Source organism: Bos grunniens, chromosome 16, assembly GCF_055505025.1.
Source record: "Bos grunniens cultivar Pamir isolate PY7600 chromosome 16, Bosgru_T2T1.0, whole genome shotgun sequence".
In the NCBI taxonomy this organism is placed as follows: domain Eukaryota; kingdom Metazoa; phylum Chordata; class Mammalia; order Artiodactyla; family Bovidae; genus Bos; species Bos grunniens.
In genome coordinates this window covers 31,797,250-31,811,924 of record NC_141180.1, presented here as the reverse complement: position 1 = coordinate 31,811,924, position 14,675 = coordinate 31,797,250, and the positions used below count along the sequence as shown (strand labels likewise).

Here is a 14,675-nt window from a genome sequence, read left to right as displayed (position 1 = left end):
TTAAAGTTCTTTAAAAATAATAATAAAAAAATTAAGTGTGTGTATGTTTCGGTGACATAGATTTGCATCAGTTTTTTAAGTCATTGACCCCTTATTTTTCTCATTTTCGTCATTCTCAATGAGGGCAAACTTTTTTGACATGTTTATTTTTTAAAAATCTTTATTGCTTTTGTGATTATACAATAAGTATAAAAATTTAAGTATTATAAAATGTGACTTCAAAAAATAAATTTTAAAAAATTATGAAATGATCATTTTAAAATCTTCAAGGATCATAAAATGCATGGTTTAGAAAATTGGTCCTTTGTGATTCAGTCACACTCCATTCCACCCCCCAGGATTCCTCCCTTTGTGACAGTCTCTGCATGACCAGCACATGCTTGTGATACACACTCGTCACACTGGACATGGCCAAGCCACCTTCCTCGCCTGTATGCTTAACAGCCAGCTTCCCGCACCTCACAAAACGCCTGAAATTGCTACAGTGTTTTGTATTAGGTAGATGTGTAGGGTTGAATCATGAAATTAATCTGACCATTTCTGACCCATAAAAACAGCAATTTCCTATGGTTCAGCATCATGCCACAATCAGCTCTCTGGACATTTGGAGGGTTTCCCACTGTTTGCTGTTGGAAACAGAACAGCAGTGAATATCCTCGTATTTTACCCAAAAAGAGGCACAACTCTCAACCATTCAGCAGAGGCCTGAGGAGGGGGCACTGCATTGCCTGAGGAGTGGAGGTCCATGGGGCTGAAGTTCCCCGAAACCTGCCCAAGTGGCCAGGCAAGAGGGGAATCTACCTGATGGGGGACACTGCACTCACACAGGTGAAGCCTCAGGGCCGCCACTCCTGACCCCAGGCATCCTGGGAGCCCCAAGACTTGTCCTCTGGCAGCTGAGCTCGTGGAGGTCAGAAAACAGCTTCAGAAATGTGCTCCAACCAGAGTCTGTAGGATAATGTTTTCAAGTTTTTTCCAAGAATATTGGAGTGGCCAAAAAAACAAGCACCTGAGACATCACTGGTGGTCCAGGGTGGACTCTGCACTTCCGATGCAGGGAGCATGGGTTCAACCCCTCCTTAGGGGCCTAAAGGTCCCCCACGCTGCGTGAAGTAGCACCTGTTGGAAGGATGCACGTGCTCCCGGGGCCGTGTCACAGGCGCTGGCGGGCATGCCGCTTCCTCCGCGGTGCTGCTGGGGTGCAGTAGACCCTGCTGGGGTCACAGTGGAGTTTGTGGGTGGTCTTCTTGTGGCAGGCAATGTGGACTAACTTGAGGTTCTCCAAGGTGAAGAGCAGGCGGTAGAAGTACTCCCAGTCCACCTCTCTCCCTTCCGCATCGTGGACGGCCGCAGCCAGCGCGGGCACGACCGCACGCTTCTTTTCTATTCTGTAAAGCAAGGTTAGGGACGTCATCTTCTGTCGTCACAATACCCCCGCCACCTGCCCCCATTTAGTTAGCGCCTCATCTACTGAGCGACTTCACTTTCACTTTTCACTTTCATGCATTGGAGAAGGAAATGGCAACCCACTCCAGTGTTCTTGCCTGGAGAATCCCAGGGACGGCAGAGCCTGGTGGGCTGCCATCTATGGGGTGGCACAGAGTCAGGCATGACTGAAGCGACTTAGCAGCAGCAGCAGCAGGATCTTCTGCTGAGCCATCAAGATTTGGCTGCTTCCAGGAGAGACCGGTGGAGAGAGTGAAGCTCTTCAGAGGAGCCGCCCTCAGACCATCCCAGCCGGAGGGGGATGGGCACTGGGAAAGGGCTCACCCAGCAGCCACCGATGCGCTGGAGACACCCCTTCCCAGACTGACAGGGGCACCATCGCCGTACATGGCCCCCGCCCACCAGGCCAGCCACCCAGCCATCTCACGTTGTAAAAAGTACATGGTGCGTAGTTAAAATACTGAGAAGTACGCTGGAAAAAATGAGAGTCAAGCATAGTCCCATCACACGAACAACAACATTCTACTTCCTTGGCTCATACTTTATCTATGTGCAAATTCACTAAAAAATTACAGGATGATATATGAACATTTTTTAAATAGAACCTTACAAACAAAGCTACAGTCACCTCCAACTACAGCCTTTAATCTCACTTCCCAGAGACAATCCCCATTAAGGGTCTGACATCTGCCTTTCCAGACCTCATCCTATAATCTTATCTGCAGACACGTGTATCCATTTAAAACAACCATGACATCGCTTTATGTGACCCGATTTCACGTATAAACAACAGTTCAAAAGACCTCACGGCACCCAATGGAGAAGCTTGTACACTGATGAGATGGGACCAGAAACAGCGAAGCTGGGGGCTCGGGGCCACTACACTGGCACAGAGGGCCCTGTCCGCATGCCAAAGAAATGCTGAGCACCAAGGAGTAAGTATCTGGGAATAAAAGAAAGAAGGTGGCTCCCTCTGCAGACACAGAAACGGTGGCTGGACCACAGGACTGTGCTGCACTCCACAGCCCACCAGGGTTCCAGTCCTGGTGGGGTCCCAGAGGCCTCGAAAGCCAGGAGGGGTGGGGCTGAGACCCCCACCCTACAGGAGGAGGAAGAGAGAAGCTGCCAAGGGTCCGGGTCTTCCGGAAGAGGAAGGAAAAGCCTCTGTATGAATTACCAACCCCCGCTAATGGTCTGTGGGTCGGCCTGGCCCACTCTCAGGGCTGTGCTCTGCTGGTGGGCTGGCTGGGGGCTGGCCCTTCTCCCCACAGGGTCTTTCATCCTCCCTGCAGGTTGGGTTGGGCTCCCTTGAGTGGTGATGATGGCATTCAAAGAGGACGTACCCATGTGTGAGCCTGCACCAGGCCTCCCCGGCTCCGTGTCTGCTGGAGCAGGTGGCCAAGTAGATGCAACGTGGGGGTGGGAAGGAGGCTCGAGGTAAGGACACCCGCAATTGCTGTGCCCAGGGTGCCATCAGCACCCTGTGAACCTCCAGTCATGTGGAAAACCAGGCCCCTTGGCCCACCTCTCACGCAGACACACATCCAACTTCTACACATCCAACCACATACGGCTGCAGGTGGTATGGAAGCCGCCAGCAAGGAATCAACATGCAGTTATCTGACAGCCTCTGACTGAGCCTCACCACACGGGTAAAGGATGGCAGCTGTCAGCTCAGATGGGACCGTCTCAAGCCTGTGGGAATAAAAGAAATAACATGGCCAGTGGGACAGCCCTCAGACCAAAGGACATGTCGAGGTTGACAGGACGGGCCGGGAGCAGCAGATCAGGTTAAATCCAGCCGCGCATATCTGAGGCCACGTGGATCTGAGTCCACAAACATTCACACCGCCACCATGCAGGCTTGGAGGAGTCATGAGTGACTGCGGCAGTGAACAGGTGCCAGGAGAGGCAGCCAGGAATCCGGCAGCGACTGAAGACACATGCTTACCTCTACACCTGGCTCAGACGGCAAAGAATCCGCCTGCAATGCGGGAGACGCAGGTTCAATCCCTGGGTCAGGAAGATCCCCTAGAGGAGGAAACGGCTACCCACTCCAGTATTCTTGCCTGGAGAATCCCACACAGAGAGGACAGAGGAGCCGGGTGGGCTAGTGGAGCCTGGTGGGCTACATACAGTCCACAGGGTTGCAAAGAGTCAGATACAACTGAGCAACTAACACTAACACCAAACGGTTCACAGAGCAGCCATAACATTGCGACGGAAATGACAGAGTCCTTAGACTCAAATAACAATACAGTTACCCAACTCACAGGAAGTGGCTAAAGCAGACTCCGACCTGAAATGTGTATTTAGAGGACAAGAGAGATGCAAAGTAACTGATAAGCAAGAAAAACACCTCCAAAATAGAAAGAACAAATGAAAAATAAAAGCCAAATGAATGAAGTTAAAGAAGAGGCCAAGGACAGCTCTGAAGGGAGGGAGGGAAGTGCTTGTTTCAGAAGGAAGACCAGCCCCATGCTCCCGGGGCCCCTGCTTCGGGAGCGGGCCTCTGGGCCCAGAAGCCCTGCCCACCTGAAGCCCACCTGGACCCCTGCCCCGCCACCCAGCCATCATTCCCGGGACAGGCTGCAACCTGGTGCATGCACCCTCGTGGTGTGAGGGGGCCTGAGGGTGGGGGAGGAGGGCAGACTCTGGAAGCCAGCCACTGCAGCCGCGTCCCAGAGCCCTGAAAAGGCCACCAGCTGGGACAAGGAACCTGGCCTGGGCTGCGGTGACACCGTCCAGGAGGGTGGACAACATATGCTGCACTGAGAGTCAGTTACTCCTCTGCGTTTCACTATTTAAACACATGGCTCGTGGCTTCAGCCCCACCAGTCAGGGTGGGCCTGTGGCCATATCTCAGGAAAAGAAGCCAATGTTTTCAGACCCTGGCTGCCTCCTGGTCAAAACCACATTTTAAATTAAAAGCCAGTATGTGTATCTACGGAGAAGGCAATGGCACCCCACTCCAGTACTCTTGCCTGGAAAATCCCATGGATGGAGGAGCCTGGTGGGCTGCAGTCCATGGGGTCGCTAAGAGTCAGACACGACTGAGCGACTTCACTTTCACTTTTCACTTTCATGCATTGGAGAAGGAAATGACAACCCACTCCAGTGTTCTTGCCTGGAGAATCCCAGGGATGGGGGAGCCTGGTGGGCTGCCGTCTATGGGGTCGCACAGAGTCAGACACGATTGAAGCGACTTAGCAGCAGCAGCAGCAGCAATGTGTATCTATGTGGATGTACATACATTTAGAGAAAGAGCGGAAATGTAACCGACGTGTTTCAGGAGACATGACCCTAGCTCCAGTGTACAAGCCCAAAACATAAAAACATACCCTCAAAGAACCAGTGTCCAGGATGTAGAAAGAATTCCCACAAATTAATTAGGAGACCAAAGCCAGACAGAAAACGAGCAGAGGCGGCAACAGCCACTTCACAGAACACGAATGGCCGACAAACTCACGGACAGCCCACCTTCCTAGTAACCAGGCAAACGACCTGCGGCCAGAGAAGCTGCTCCCCACCCAGCAAGCGGGGAGCATGCAGAAGGTCCGACACCAAGGGGGGCAGGGCTGGGGCCCGAGGATTCTCCACCCTGCAGAGCAACCTGAGACTCGTGGGGGCAGACGAGGACACAAGGAGCCAGCGCCCCACGCAGGCGAGAACCCGAGGATGTCTTTATGCGGGGGCTCTGCCTGCAGGTTCCTCCGTATCTGTGCCTCCTTCATATCCATGGATTCAGCCAATGCGGATGGAGAACTGTAGCATTTCCTACTGAAAAACCTTGTGTGTAAGTGGACCCGTGTGGTTCAAACCCCATGTTGTTCAAGAGTCAACAAGAAAAGCGTCTCGGTTAAAATAGTAAAATTTTCCATTTCTTTTTTGAATGAGCTGACGTACACATAAAAGCGATCCTGCCACCCAAGACGCACTCACACTGGCTAAAGCGGGAAACGCCCTGCACATCACCGCCCAGTCCCCCCACCCCCGCCCTGGGACAGGCAGGGATCCCACTGGTGCCAAACTGACTGGGCCCTCGGCTGCCGACCACCAGCTTGGCCCACTGGTGGGATCTGGGGATGGGCGAGGGGGCACGGAAGGTTGCACTGGTATGGATGGGGACCTGAGCCACCACACTGAGTGACAGCACCACGCAGGTGACAATGGACATCCGTGGGTCTGTGATCCATGAGCTGAGTGTGTGGAACACCAGGCGGCCATCAGCCCTGGAGGCCAGGCAGGGCCAGGCCAGCAGGTGCGCTGCAGTCTGTGCCCACACCCCCCACACCGCGCACTCACACATGGTCCAGGTTCCAGGTGCTGAAGAGGACACGGCTCTCCCGGTTACTGTAGGGGTTGATGGAGTGTCTGGAGGTACAGTCGTCCACGTCAAAAGGACCCTGGATGGAAGAGAAGAGGTGACGGCCCTGAGGCCAAAGAGCCGCTCCCCCAAGTCGGGGGCGCCCCAGTCGGGGGTCAGGCCCTGTACATGGTCTGTGCTCAGGAGGCAGATACTCTGTCCTGGCAAGGCACCCCACTCCCTGGTGACCCCAGTAATGCACTGCATCTGCAGAGGGGACCAGTTAACCCGTCAGCCGCCAGGAATGCCAGGCTCCCTACCGTGTACCTCCTGTGCCCGCAGCCCTCCCCACACCGCTCCATCACATGGCTGCACCGTTTCTGCCTCCTCTATGGCATCCCAGCATTTCCCTGTTACCTGCACAGGCTGGGCCACGCAGACGCACTAAAGCGTCACCTCCCCCTGAAGCCCCAGCTGCACCCCACCCAGAGACCCCGGCACCCTGAGGGCCCCCACAGCCTCTCTGCAAGAAACCCACCACCCAACTCGCTCACAGGCCTTCGACCCAGAGCCTGCCCAGGCTGGGGTGGAGGTGCTGGGGTGGAAGTGCTGGTCGCTGTCCCTGCCACACATACTGCCGGGCTCAGGTCACACTGCCCAGGAGGGAGTGGTCAGGTGAGAGTGACGTGAAGCCAGGTGGGAAGGAGCAGTGTCTGGGTGCTTGGGACATCACCCTTGGAGGGGGCTGCCTGAGGGGGGACAGAGGCACAGGGGGCTATGGGGGGGAGACTGGCCCCCTGCCAGTGGCAGGGAGGGGCTTTCACTGCAAGTGCTACATGCAGCTCACGTCCACCCACAGCTGGCCTGCAAGCAGCAGCACACAGCAAGCAGTGCCCCTGCTCTGTCCCCACGGCTCAGAACGCTGCTGCCAGCCGACGCCGCCCCTCCAGGGCGCCAAGCTCTACGTACAAGTGCCGAGATGTCGCATCCGGCCACGACCCTGAATCCGGGCGGGCTCTCTCATCCGGGCTTTCCCACAGGGCAGACCACGCATCAGCCACCACCCAAACAAACGCCTCCCTCCTCTGAGGCCAGGACAAGGTCTCTGCTCACAAGCAGTCGTGTTCTGACCCCTCCCTGCACAGGCACCACGTAAATTCGTCAGGAAGGCAGGTTCTCAGGCCCTACGGAGCTGCTGAACAAAAACCCTGGGAGGGACCCATCCGTCCTCACAAGGCCTCCAGGGGTTGCAACACCACTGAAATCTGGGAACCACCAGTGGGGCTGACCACTCCCTCACCCTGTGCAAGCTGGCACCCGAGGGCTGCCCCAGCTCACCAGGCCTTGGCCAGGGTGGCCCAGGAGACACTCGTGGCTCACCTGGCAGGAGAACCAGCCTTCGGGGGTGCAGAGCCGGCGGCCGGCCTTCGCCCCTCGGTCGAAGTAGCTGCTGTTGTACTGGGCAGCCTGGAGCTTCTGCTGCATGGAGCCCACGAGCCGCAGGTACTCCTCACGAGCCTCTGCGCCCACCAGGGAGGCGCCAGAGGTCACCTGGAGAGGCAGGGGCATCCCTGAGCACTGGCCACACATCCTAAAACCCACTGCTGCCTGGATCCCAGTCCACTGAATGCCACGGCCCTCAAAGACCCTGCCCCCTTGGGTCCCAGCAGGGCCCTGAGATTGGGGGTTCTGAACTCTGCCCCCTGAAGTCCCAGCAGGGCCCTGAGGTTGTGGGGGGGTCTGAACTCTGCCCCCTGAAGTTCCAGCAAGGCCCTGAGGTTGGGGGTTCTGGATCCTGCCCCCTGGAGTCCCAGCAGGGCCCTGAGGTTGGGGGTCAGAGCTCACACCCACCATAACTGTCTGACTCTGGAAAGTTCCTCTGGGCCCATGAGACGGAGCTTTGGTCACAGTCAGACAAGCTCAAGCTCCAGGTACACTGGCTGCTCCGTCTCCTGAGCGCTACCCGGTGCTTTGCGGCAAGAAACCGGAGAAAAAGGGTGCAGGTGAAGTGACCACCACATCATCACCCACTGGAGTGCAGGTGAGGACTCGCACCCATGGGTCCACACTGAGCACCAGGCAGAAGCAAGGGGACCGCCTGGCCCAGTGGGAATGACAGCAGGACAGCAGATGGCTCATCACAGAATGGGGCTGGCACCCAGCGGGGCCTGTGGATGATGCCCTGGATCACCCATCAGCCAGCGTGGGAAGAGCACTTCACCAGCAGAAGGAGCCTGAGGGTGGCTACGGTCAGCAGGGGTGGAAGCAGGGACAAGGGGGAGCTGGGTCAGGCCCCAAGGCCTCAGATACCCCAGCCCTGAGGTTTCCTTTGTGCTCTCAACAGAGCACGTGTGGGCAGTTCTGCACCGCGAATGATAAACTCTAGTCCAGGACACACAGCCGGGAGCAAGGTCAAGGTGTGGGGGTAGCGGGTGGCCTGCAAAGAATGGAACATGACACCTCCTGGCTGACATCCGACCATGAGGTATAAGGAGCAATGGCAGGGGGCTCCCGGGGCAAGCAACTAACTCATTGCTGGCTCATGTTCACCTGCACCCACACCGGCGCCAGCCCTCACTCCTCTGACATCCACGCCGGTCCTGGGAGCCAAGTCCCAGAGGCAGAACCGGCTCCCTAAACCTGCCCAGCACACCAGGACCTACTTCTCTCAGGTAGCTCCGGATCCGGCTCTCGCAGCTGTATCTCAGATAGCCAGACTTGCTCCTAAACCGGGACTCCAAGCCTGCCGGAAGGAGAGACAAGACGCCTGGAGCCTGGGGCTGTGATCTCCTGGGAGGCGCGGACAGGAGGGCTCTTGACTCGGCTCCATCTAGAAACGTTCTGATGGGAACCTGCTCCTTCTGCAAAGGAAGTCATCTCTGGTCCACCAGCACAGAGCACCTCAAATGCCACCGGGGAGCCGCTCTCCCAAGGGGGCTGCTCCACCTGGCTCAGAAGACCAGTCCAAAAGGTGAGATAGGACCAGGTGACTGGATAAAGAAGATATGGTCCACCCATGAGATGAAATATCATTCAGCCTTAAAGAGGAAGGGAATCCTGACACCTGTCTCCACACGATGAACCATGAAGAGGTTATGCTGAGTGAAGAAGGAAGATGCATGAGCTCATTCATACGAGGTCCCTGAGGAGTCATATTCCAGGGACAGGAAGATGGGGGACCAGGGGCAGAGGAGAGGTGGGGAGTGATGCCCACTGGGGACAGAGCCTCAGTTTGGGATGAAAACCTCTGAGAACAGGTGGCAGGGCTGCTGCACAACACTGGGAATATATTCAATACCAACGAAGAACTAAGTGCCCAAAAATGGTGAAGATGGTGAACTTTACTTCATCACGACTGAAAAATAAAACCGCCAACCCCAGGGCTGCCTGGACCCTGGCCCTGTGCTTGGGAAACCCCTGGATCTGGGAACTGATGGAGACCCCGGGTCTCAGAGAGTCAGTCCCAGGGAAGCCCTCCACACCCGCTCCCTCCAGGCCAGAATCCATGAGGTACCTTCAAACCAAGGCGGGTCCTCGGCCCTGGTCTCGGCCGCGATGTTCTCACTGACGGTGCCCAGCAGGTCGGCCAGCAGCTTCTGCCGCAGTGGGGCCCGCTCGTCCCAGAGCAGCTGCCGGGCGGCCTGGATGACACCCGCGTGCGGCTCCTGGAACACGCTCAGGAAGCGGCTGATGTCACTCACGACTACCACCAAAGGGGACAGAGAGGCCACCAGGCCTTGGAGCACGGCCTCTGGGAAATCGCCTCCTTCCCCTGCCCCGACAGCCACCAGCCCAGTGCTCCAGGCCTGGGGCCTGGCCCCCCACACTTAAGGTGGCAGTGGGAAGGACAGAAGGGGAGGACACAGGAAATGAAACACACCAAAGGGAGTTGCTGCCCTTCCCCCTTGGCCTTCCCTCCTCCAAGTGAAACCACCTGGTCTTGGGCCCTCATTCGAGGCCTCAGGCTCCAGCTCATCCCTTCACTATTCAGCTGACTCCCCACCTTTCCACACGCACCCAAAAGCAGCCAGCCCTCCAGGTAAGCGTGAGAAACTAAGGGCTTCTTCATCCAATAAGCAGAAGTCCAGACCCACAAGAGGAACAGGCCCCACAGCGGTTTGGGTCATTTCAGGGACTTGGGGCTGCTCCGAGTTCAAATATCAGTGTGATCCACCCTCCACAGGCTAAGCAAGAAAAGCCACGTGATCATAGCAACTGGTGCAGAAAGACAGAGAAAATCTTCAAGACCTAGAGCTTGTCGAAAAAGTCTCAGACCGAACCACAAAAGTATATGTACAGAAACATAAAGGGGCTTCCCTGATGGCTCAGTGATAAAAAATCAACCTGCAATATAGCAGATGCAGGTTCAATCCCTGGGTTGGGAAGATCCCCTGAAGAAGGAAATGGCAACACACTCCAGTATTCTTGCCTGGAAAAGTCCATGGACAGAGGAGCCTGGTGGGCTATCTAGAGCTGGACATGCCTTAGCGATTAAAATAGAACAAAGAAAGATAAAAAGGGACAAGTAGGACTTCATCAAAAGTAAAAATCTCTACTCCATGTATAAGACCTGGTTAAGAAAACAGAAAGACGAGCTGCAGAGAATCTATCTGCCAACCACACGTCTGACAGAGACTCACGTCCAGAATGGACCAGGAGAACCCGCAAGACTCAAGCAGGAAAAATATCCAGCTACACAGCGGACAAAAGATGCTCCACGAGAAGGTTTACAGGTGGTAAATCGGCCCAGGAGAAGATGGCCAACACCATCAGATGGGAGGAACATGTGAATCCAGACACCACCACACGCCTGCCGGAGTGGCTAAAGCAGAAACAGCAACAAGGCCTGGTGAGGCCACAGGCGCCTGCTCCTATCCTTGCTGCGGAAATAAGCCAGAACCGCAGCTCTGGAAAGCAGCGTGGGGCTCCTTCCTTTTCTTGGTAACGTTATTCAGATTTACTTCTCTAGAAGGATAAGGCCTGAAGGAGGAAGGATGCTTGCCACACCATACATGTCACCTTCACTGCTACAGCAGAGTCCCAACCAAGGGCCGAGGCCACATCCACATTCCTGTCGGGCCTCTCTCTCTCCCCCCACCCTTTCAGCAGAGGGGGCAGGACAATCTCAGTCCTTGGAGCTCCACTGCCTTCCCACAGCACCTGAATCGGAAGCCCCTTTCTACAGGGGCCAGACAACCCTCCTGGGGGACATGCACATGCCTGGCCAGTGGCTTACGGCTCCATAGTAGCACTTGTCACCCAGCAAAGACTCCACTAAAGACCCACCTCCAAGGGCACTGGCTCCAATAAGGCAGCGCCAACAGGAACCTGAGGATGGATGGGTGTCCACAAACCCGACAGAGATCAGACACTGAGCGTAGAGTCAGTCATCTGCCCGTCCCTTAGAAAACAGATTAAGGAAATGTTTACCGACTGAGACACAGGGGGTCGTTCGGACTTCTACATAAGTTAACTTGAATTTGATGCTGACTAGAACAGCCTGTCTGTGGTAGATCGTACATATGGTGTGCATCTGCCTTAATTATTAAAGAAAAGGGTGCACTGACCAGAAGTAAAGCAAGTCCATGTTAAAAGTAAAGATTGGGGAATTCCCTAAAGATCCCATGGTTAGGACTCTGAGCTCTCACTGCCAAGGACCGTGGTTCAATCCCTGGTTGGGAAACTAAGATCCCACAAGCTGTGCAATGCAGCAAAATAAATAAATAAAGTTTAAATGCCCCTGTTCCTGGGACGCCAATGATGGTTACTCCTTCGATGGTCAAGATTCTGCTGGTGCCAAGGCCATGCTGATGCTCTGTGCACATGCTGATCTGCTGTTTCTGAACCCTTAAGAGAATGCATCCTGACTTGTTTAACAGTCTTTGTCCTGAAGACACAAAACTGTGCTGAAAACCCTGCTTCTCCGGAGCAGATACTCGGAGTGATCTTAGAGACTGTCTTCTGGGCTACATTCTTCAGTTTGGCTCAAATAAAACTTTTCTATTCTTATTATCGACTGTCTATTGATTATTTTGGTCGACAAAGCCCAGTAAACAGGACAACCTTGCTCTCTGGCTCTGCTTCTCCTATAAAACTGGGTAGCCTCCAAACCACAAAGCCCACTCTCTGCCCTTAGGAGTTACTGCTGCTGCTGCTAAGTCACTTCAGCCGTGTCTGATTCTGTGCAACCCCATAGATGGCAGCCCACCAGGCTCCCCTGTCCCGGGAATCTCCAGGCAAGAACACTGGAGTGGGTTGCCATTTCCTTCTCCAATACTAGGACACCTCAAATGAACATAAATAAAACTAAAGGAATTTCCTAAAGAGACACATACAACAACCAACTGGACAGGTGGGCTCCTGGCCAAGAGGATGGACAACTCAGCCATCTGAGCAAGCTCTGCCTCCAGGGGCTTCTTCCTTTAGGGTCCAGAGCATGGGGACCCTCCCTCCCAAGGCTGGCATTCCCTAGCAGAGCCTCTGCACCTCCACAACCACACCCACTTCCCCATCAGTCTCCAAAATCTCCAACACTTACAGCCCTGCCAGGTCTGGCCGGCAGTGAGAAGCACAAGCTCTGAGTTGTCGGGGGCACTCCAGAAGTAATCTCCAGTCAATTCCGTGCCATCCTCATAGAGACACAGGCGGGAACCAGGGACGGGGAGCTGGGGAGAAGAAGGAGGTGAGATTGGGGTGGGATGCTCACTTCCTTGGTCTCAGGGGGGCCCAATCTTGGGGTGGCCAGCTGAAGTCTTCCCATCTGCAGCCCTCACAGAGAACAAGAAGGAACCATGTTGTAAAGAATCCTGCCAGAGATGCAGTCTGCACATATGGAGAATATCCATCGAGGGCCCCTACTGTAGGTCATTCTAAGAAAGTCACAGAGATGAATATACACTGGTGACCACTTTGCAGGATTCACCACTCAGACTCTTTCAAACAAAGCCCCCCTAAGGCACTTTAAAATTCAAGCCCGTTTCCAAAAATGACGCTTGACTGCACTAAGCCTGTAAATACATCCCCATCACCGAGGCACACGGCCTGACAGGTGTTAGCACGCAATACCTACGGCTCAAGTCTCTCCCTGGCACTGATTAATTAAGGAGAACCTTACTGAACAGGACTCACTGCCTCTGCCTACAGAAGTGTGACCAGCTCACGGGACTGTGAACCTGCTGAGGTTTACTCCTTTGCCATGCCACATTGATCCATTTCATAAGTTTTTATACCCAGTTCCTTCCCTCCCCCTGTGCCATGCAAGTACGCACTCACCCAGCGCTGGTCTAGGCCCAGGGGAGGAAGTTAGGACAACAAGGGTAGGAAGGATGGCTGAAATCCCTAGAACAGTAGTACCTAAGGACCATAAGAGGCCTCGGAGCCTGACCCTTCATGTTACTCCAGGGAAACCAAGGCAGGGAGCATGTGAGCCGTGAGCCGATGGGCACCAGAACCGGGTCCCTGGGCCTCAGGCCAGAGCTGTCCCGAGCCTGGCAGTTAGAAGGGAGGAGAGCCATCCCAGTTCTCTCCAAAGTTCCCCTGCCCTGACCTGGCCCAGGAGCTAGACAAGGCACTGGGGACTTCTCCGCAGCACAGGAAATGAGGATCTCTGCAGCCCAGACGTCTCCCACATCCCTGGTTTGGAAGTACAAAAGCAGTGCCTCTTATTCTCCCCAGATGTCTCCCAAGCAGGTGGGCTCCTGATCGCAGGGGCAGAGGCTTCACTCACTCAGACCGTCTGCTGAGACCGGGCACCAGGACCCAGAAGCCTGGAAGGGCCCCAATCACAGCCCACCCCCTATCACACACACACCCGTCCCCACAGTGCCCACACCATCAGAGGCTCGGCTAAGAGGCTTTGGGTGGACCTAGTACTGGGTTGTGGAGAAGGCCAGTGGCACCCCACTCCAGTACTCTTGCCTGGAAAATTCTATGGACGGAGGAGCCTGGTGGGCTGCAGTCCATGGGGTCCCTACAAGTCGGACACGACTGAGCGACTTCACTTTCACTTTCATGCACTGGAGGAGGAAATGGCAACCCACTCCAGAATTCTTGTCTGTAGAATCCCAGGGACGGGGGAGCCTGGTGGGCTGCCGTCTATGGGGTCGCACAGAGTCAGACACGACTGAAGCGACTTAGCAGCAGCAGCAGCAGCAGTACTGGGTTGGGTTTAAACACCAGCCTTTCCTTGGTGGCTACAGCAGATTACTCAGTCCCTCTGTGCATCAATTTCCTCATTTGTGAAATGGGGTGTGAGCACCCAGTTCAGGGCAGGGCACCTGAACGCCACCAAAGCCCATGTAAAGGAGCCCGGACAGAGCCCAGGGTGGGCACGTGGCCATCGGCAGTGGTCAGGCTCAGGCTCTCTGCCCAGAGATGGTGGACAGCGTCCCCTCCCACCGTCAGGACTCGGGGGCCTACTGTGTGGCTTGGGGCAGCCTGAGCTCGGCCAGTCCCGAGCCGCAGGACGATGGGTCAGCACGGTCCCATCCTGCAAGTGGAGGCTCCCACCCCGCGGCCCCACGGGGCACCTGCAAGCGTTGGCACCCCTTCCGCAGCACTTCCTCGCAGCTCCTGCCCGCCACCCCAAACTTCTTCTCGCTATGCAGGGACCGCAGCTTGAACGTCTTGGGCTTCCGGAGCACCGCCGACATCCTCAGAAACTCTGGCCCCGCGGGCGGCACCTGCTCGGCGGATCGCACTGGTGTCCACTCCAGGTGGTCTCCACTTGGCGAATCAAGGCCGTGCGCCGCCCTCGGAAACTACATTACCCAAAAGGCCAGGAAAGCGGCGGCGCGCCCCCGCCTTGTGCGCAGGCGTCGCCGCCGGAAACTTCATTACCCAGAAGGCCAGGAAAACGGCGGCGCACCCCCACCTTGTGCGCAGGCGCAGCGCGACGGGGGCGGGGTCGCGCACGCGCGGAGGC

General features: G+C 55.6%; 1 protein-coding gene across 21 annotated transcripts; it reads right to left on the bottom strand.

The window, feature by feature from the left end:
* Positions 1-142: 142 nt before the first annotated feature.
* On the bottom strand, positions 143-14,639 carry DFFB (DNA fragmentation factor subunit beta). Of its 21 annotated transcripts, none has more exons than XR_015142775.1 (9): positions 14,281-14,639; positions 12,291-12,417; positions 9,267-9,455; positions 8,416-8,495; positions 7,133-7,303; positions 5,752-5,852; positions 1,771-1,918; positions 1,545-1,670; positions 143-1,388 (listed from the first exon to the last, which is right to left on the bottom strand). XR_015142775.1 is itself a non-coding variant. In XM_086342604.1 (8 exons), the coding sequence occupies exons 1-7, from the start codon at positions 14,401-14,403 to the stop codon at positions 3,063-3,065; spliced, it is 870 nt and encodes a 289-aa protein (XP_086198730.1). In that variant the 5' UTR covers positions 14,404-14,639; the 3' UTR covers positions 143-1,388; positions 3,018-3,062. The 21 variants fall into 21 exon arrangements, 9 of the variants coding, with proteins under 9 accessions (XP_086198730.1, XP_086198729.1, XP_086198728.1 ...); XR_015142777.1 differs by lacking the exon at positions 1,771-1,918 and adding an exon at positions 7,604-7,721 and having other exon boundaries at positions 14,281-14,632; XR_015142771.1 differs by having other exon boundaries at positions 7,091-7,303; positions 14,281-14,632.
* Positions 14,640-14,675: the final 36 nt, after the last annotated feature.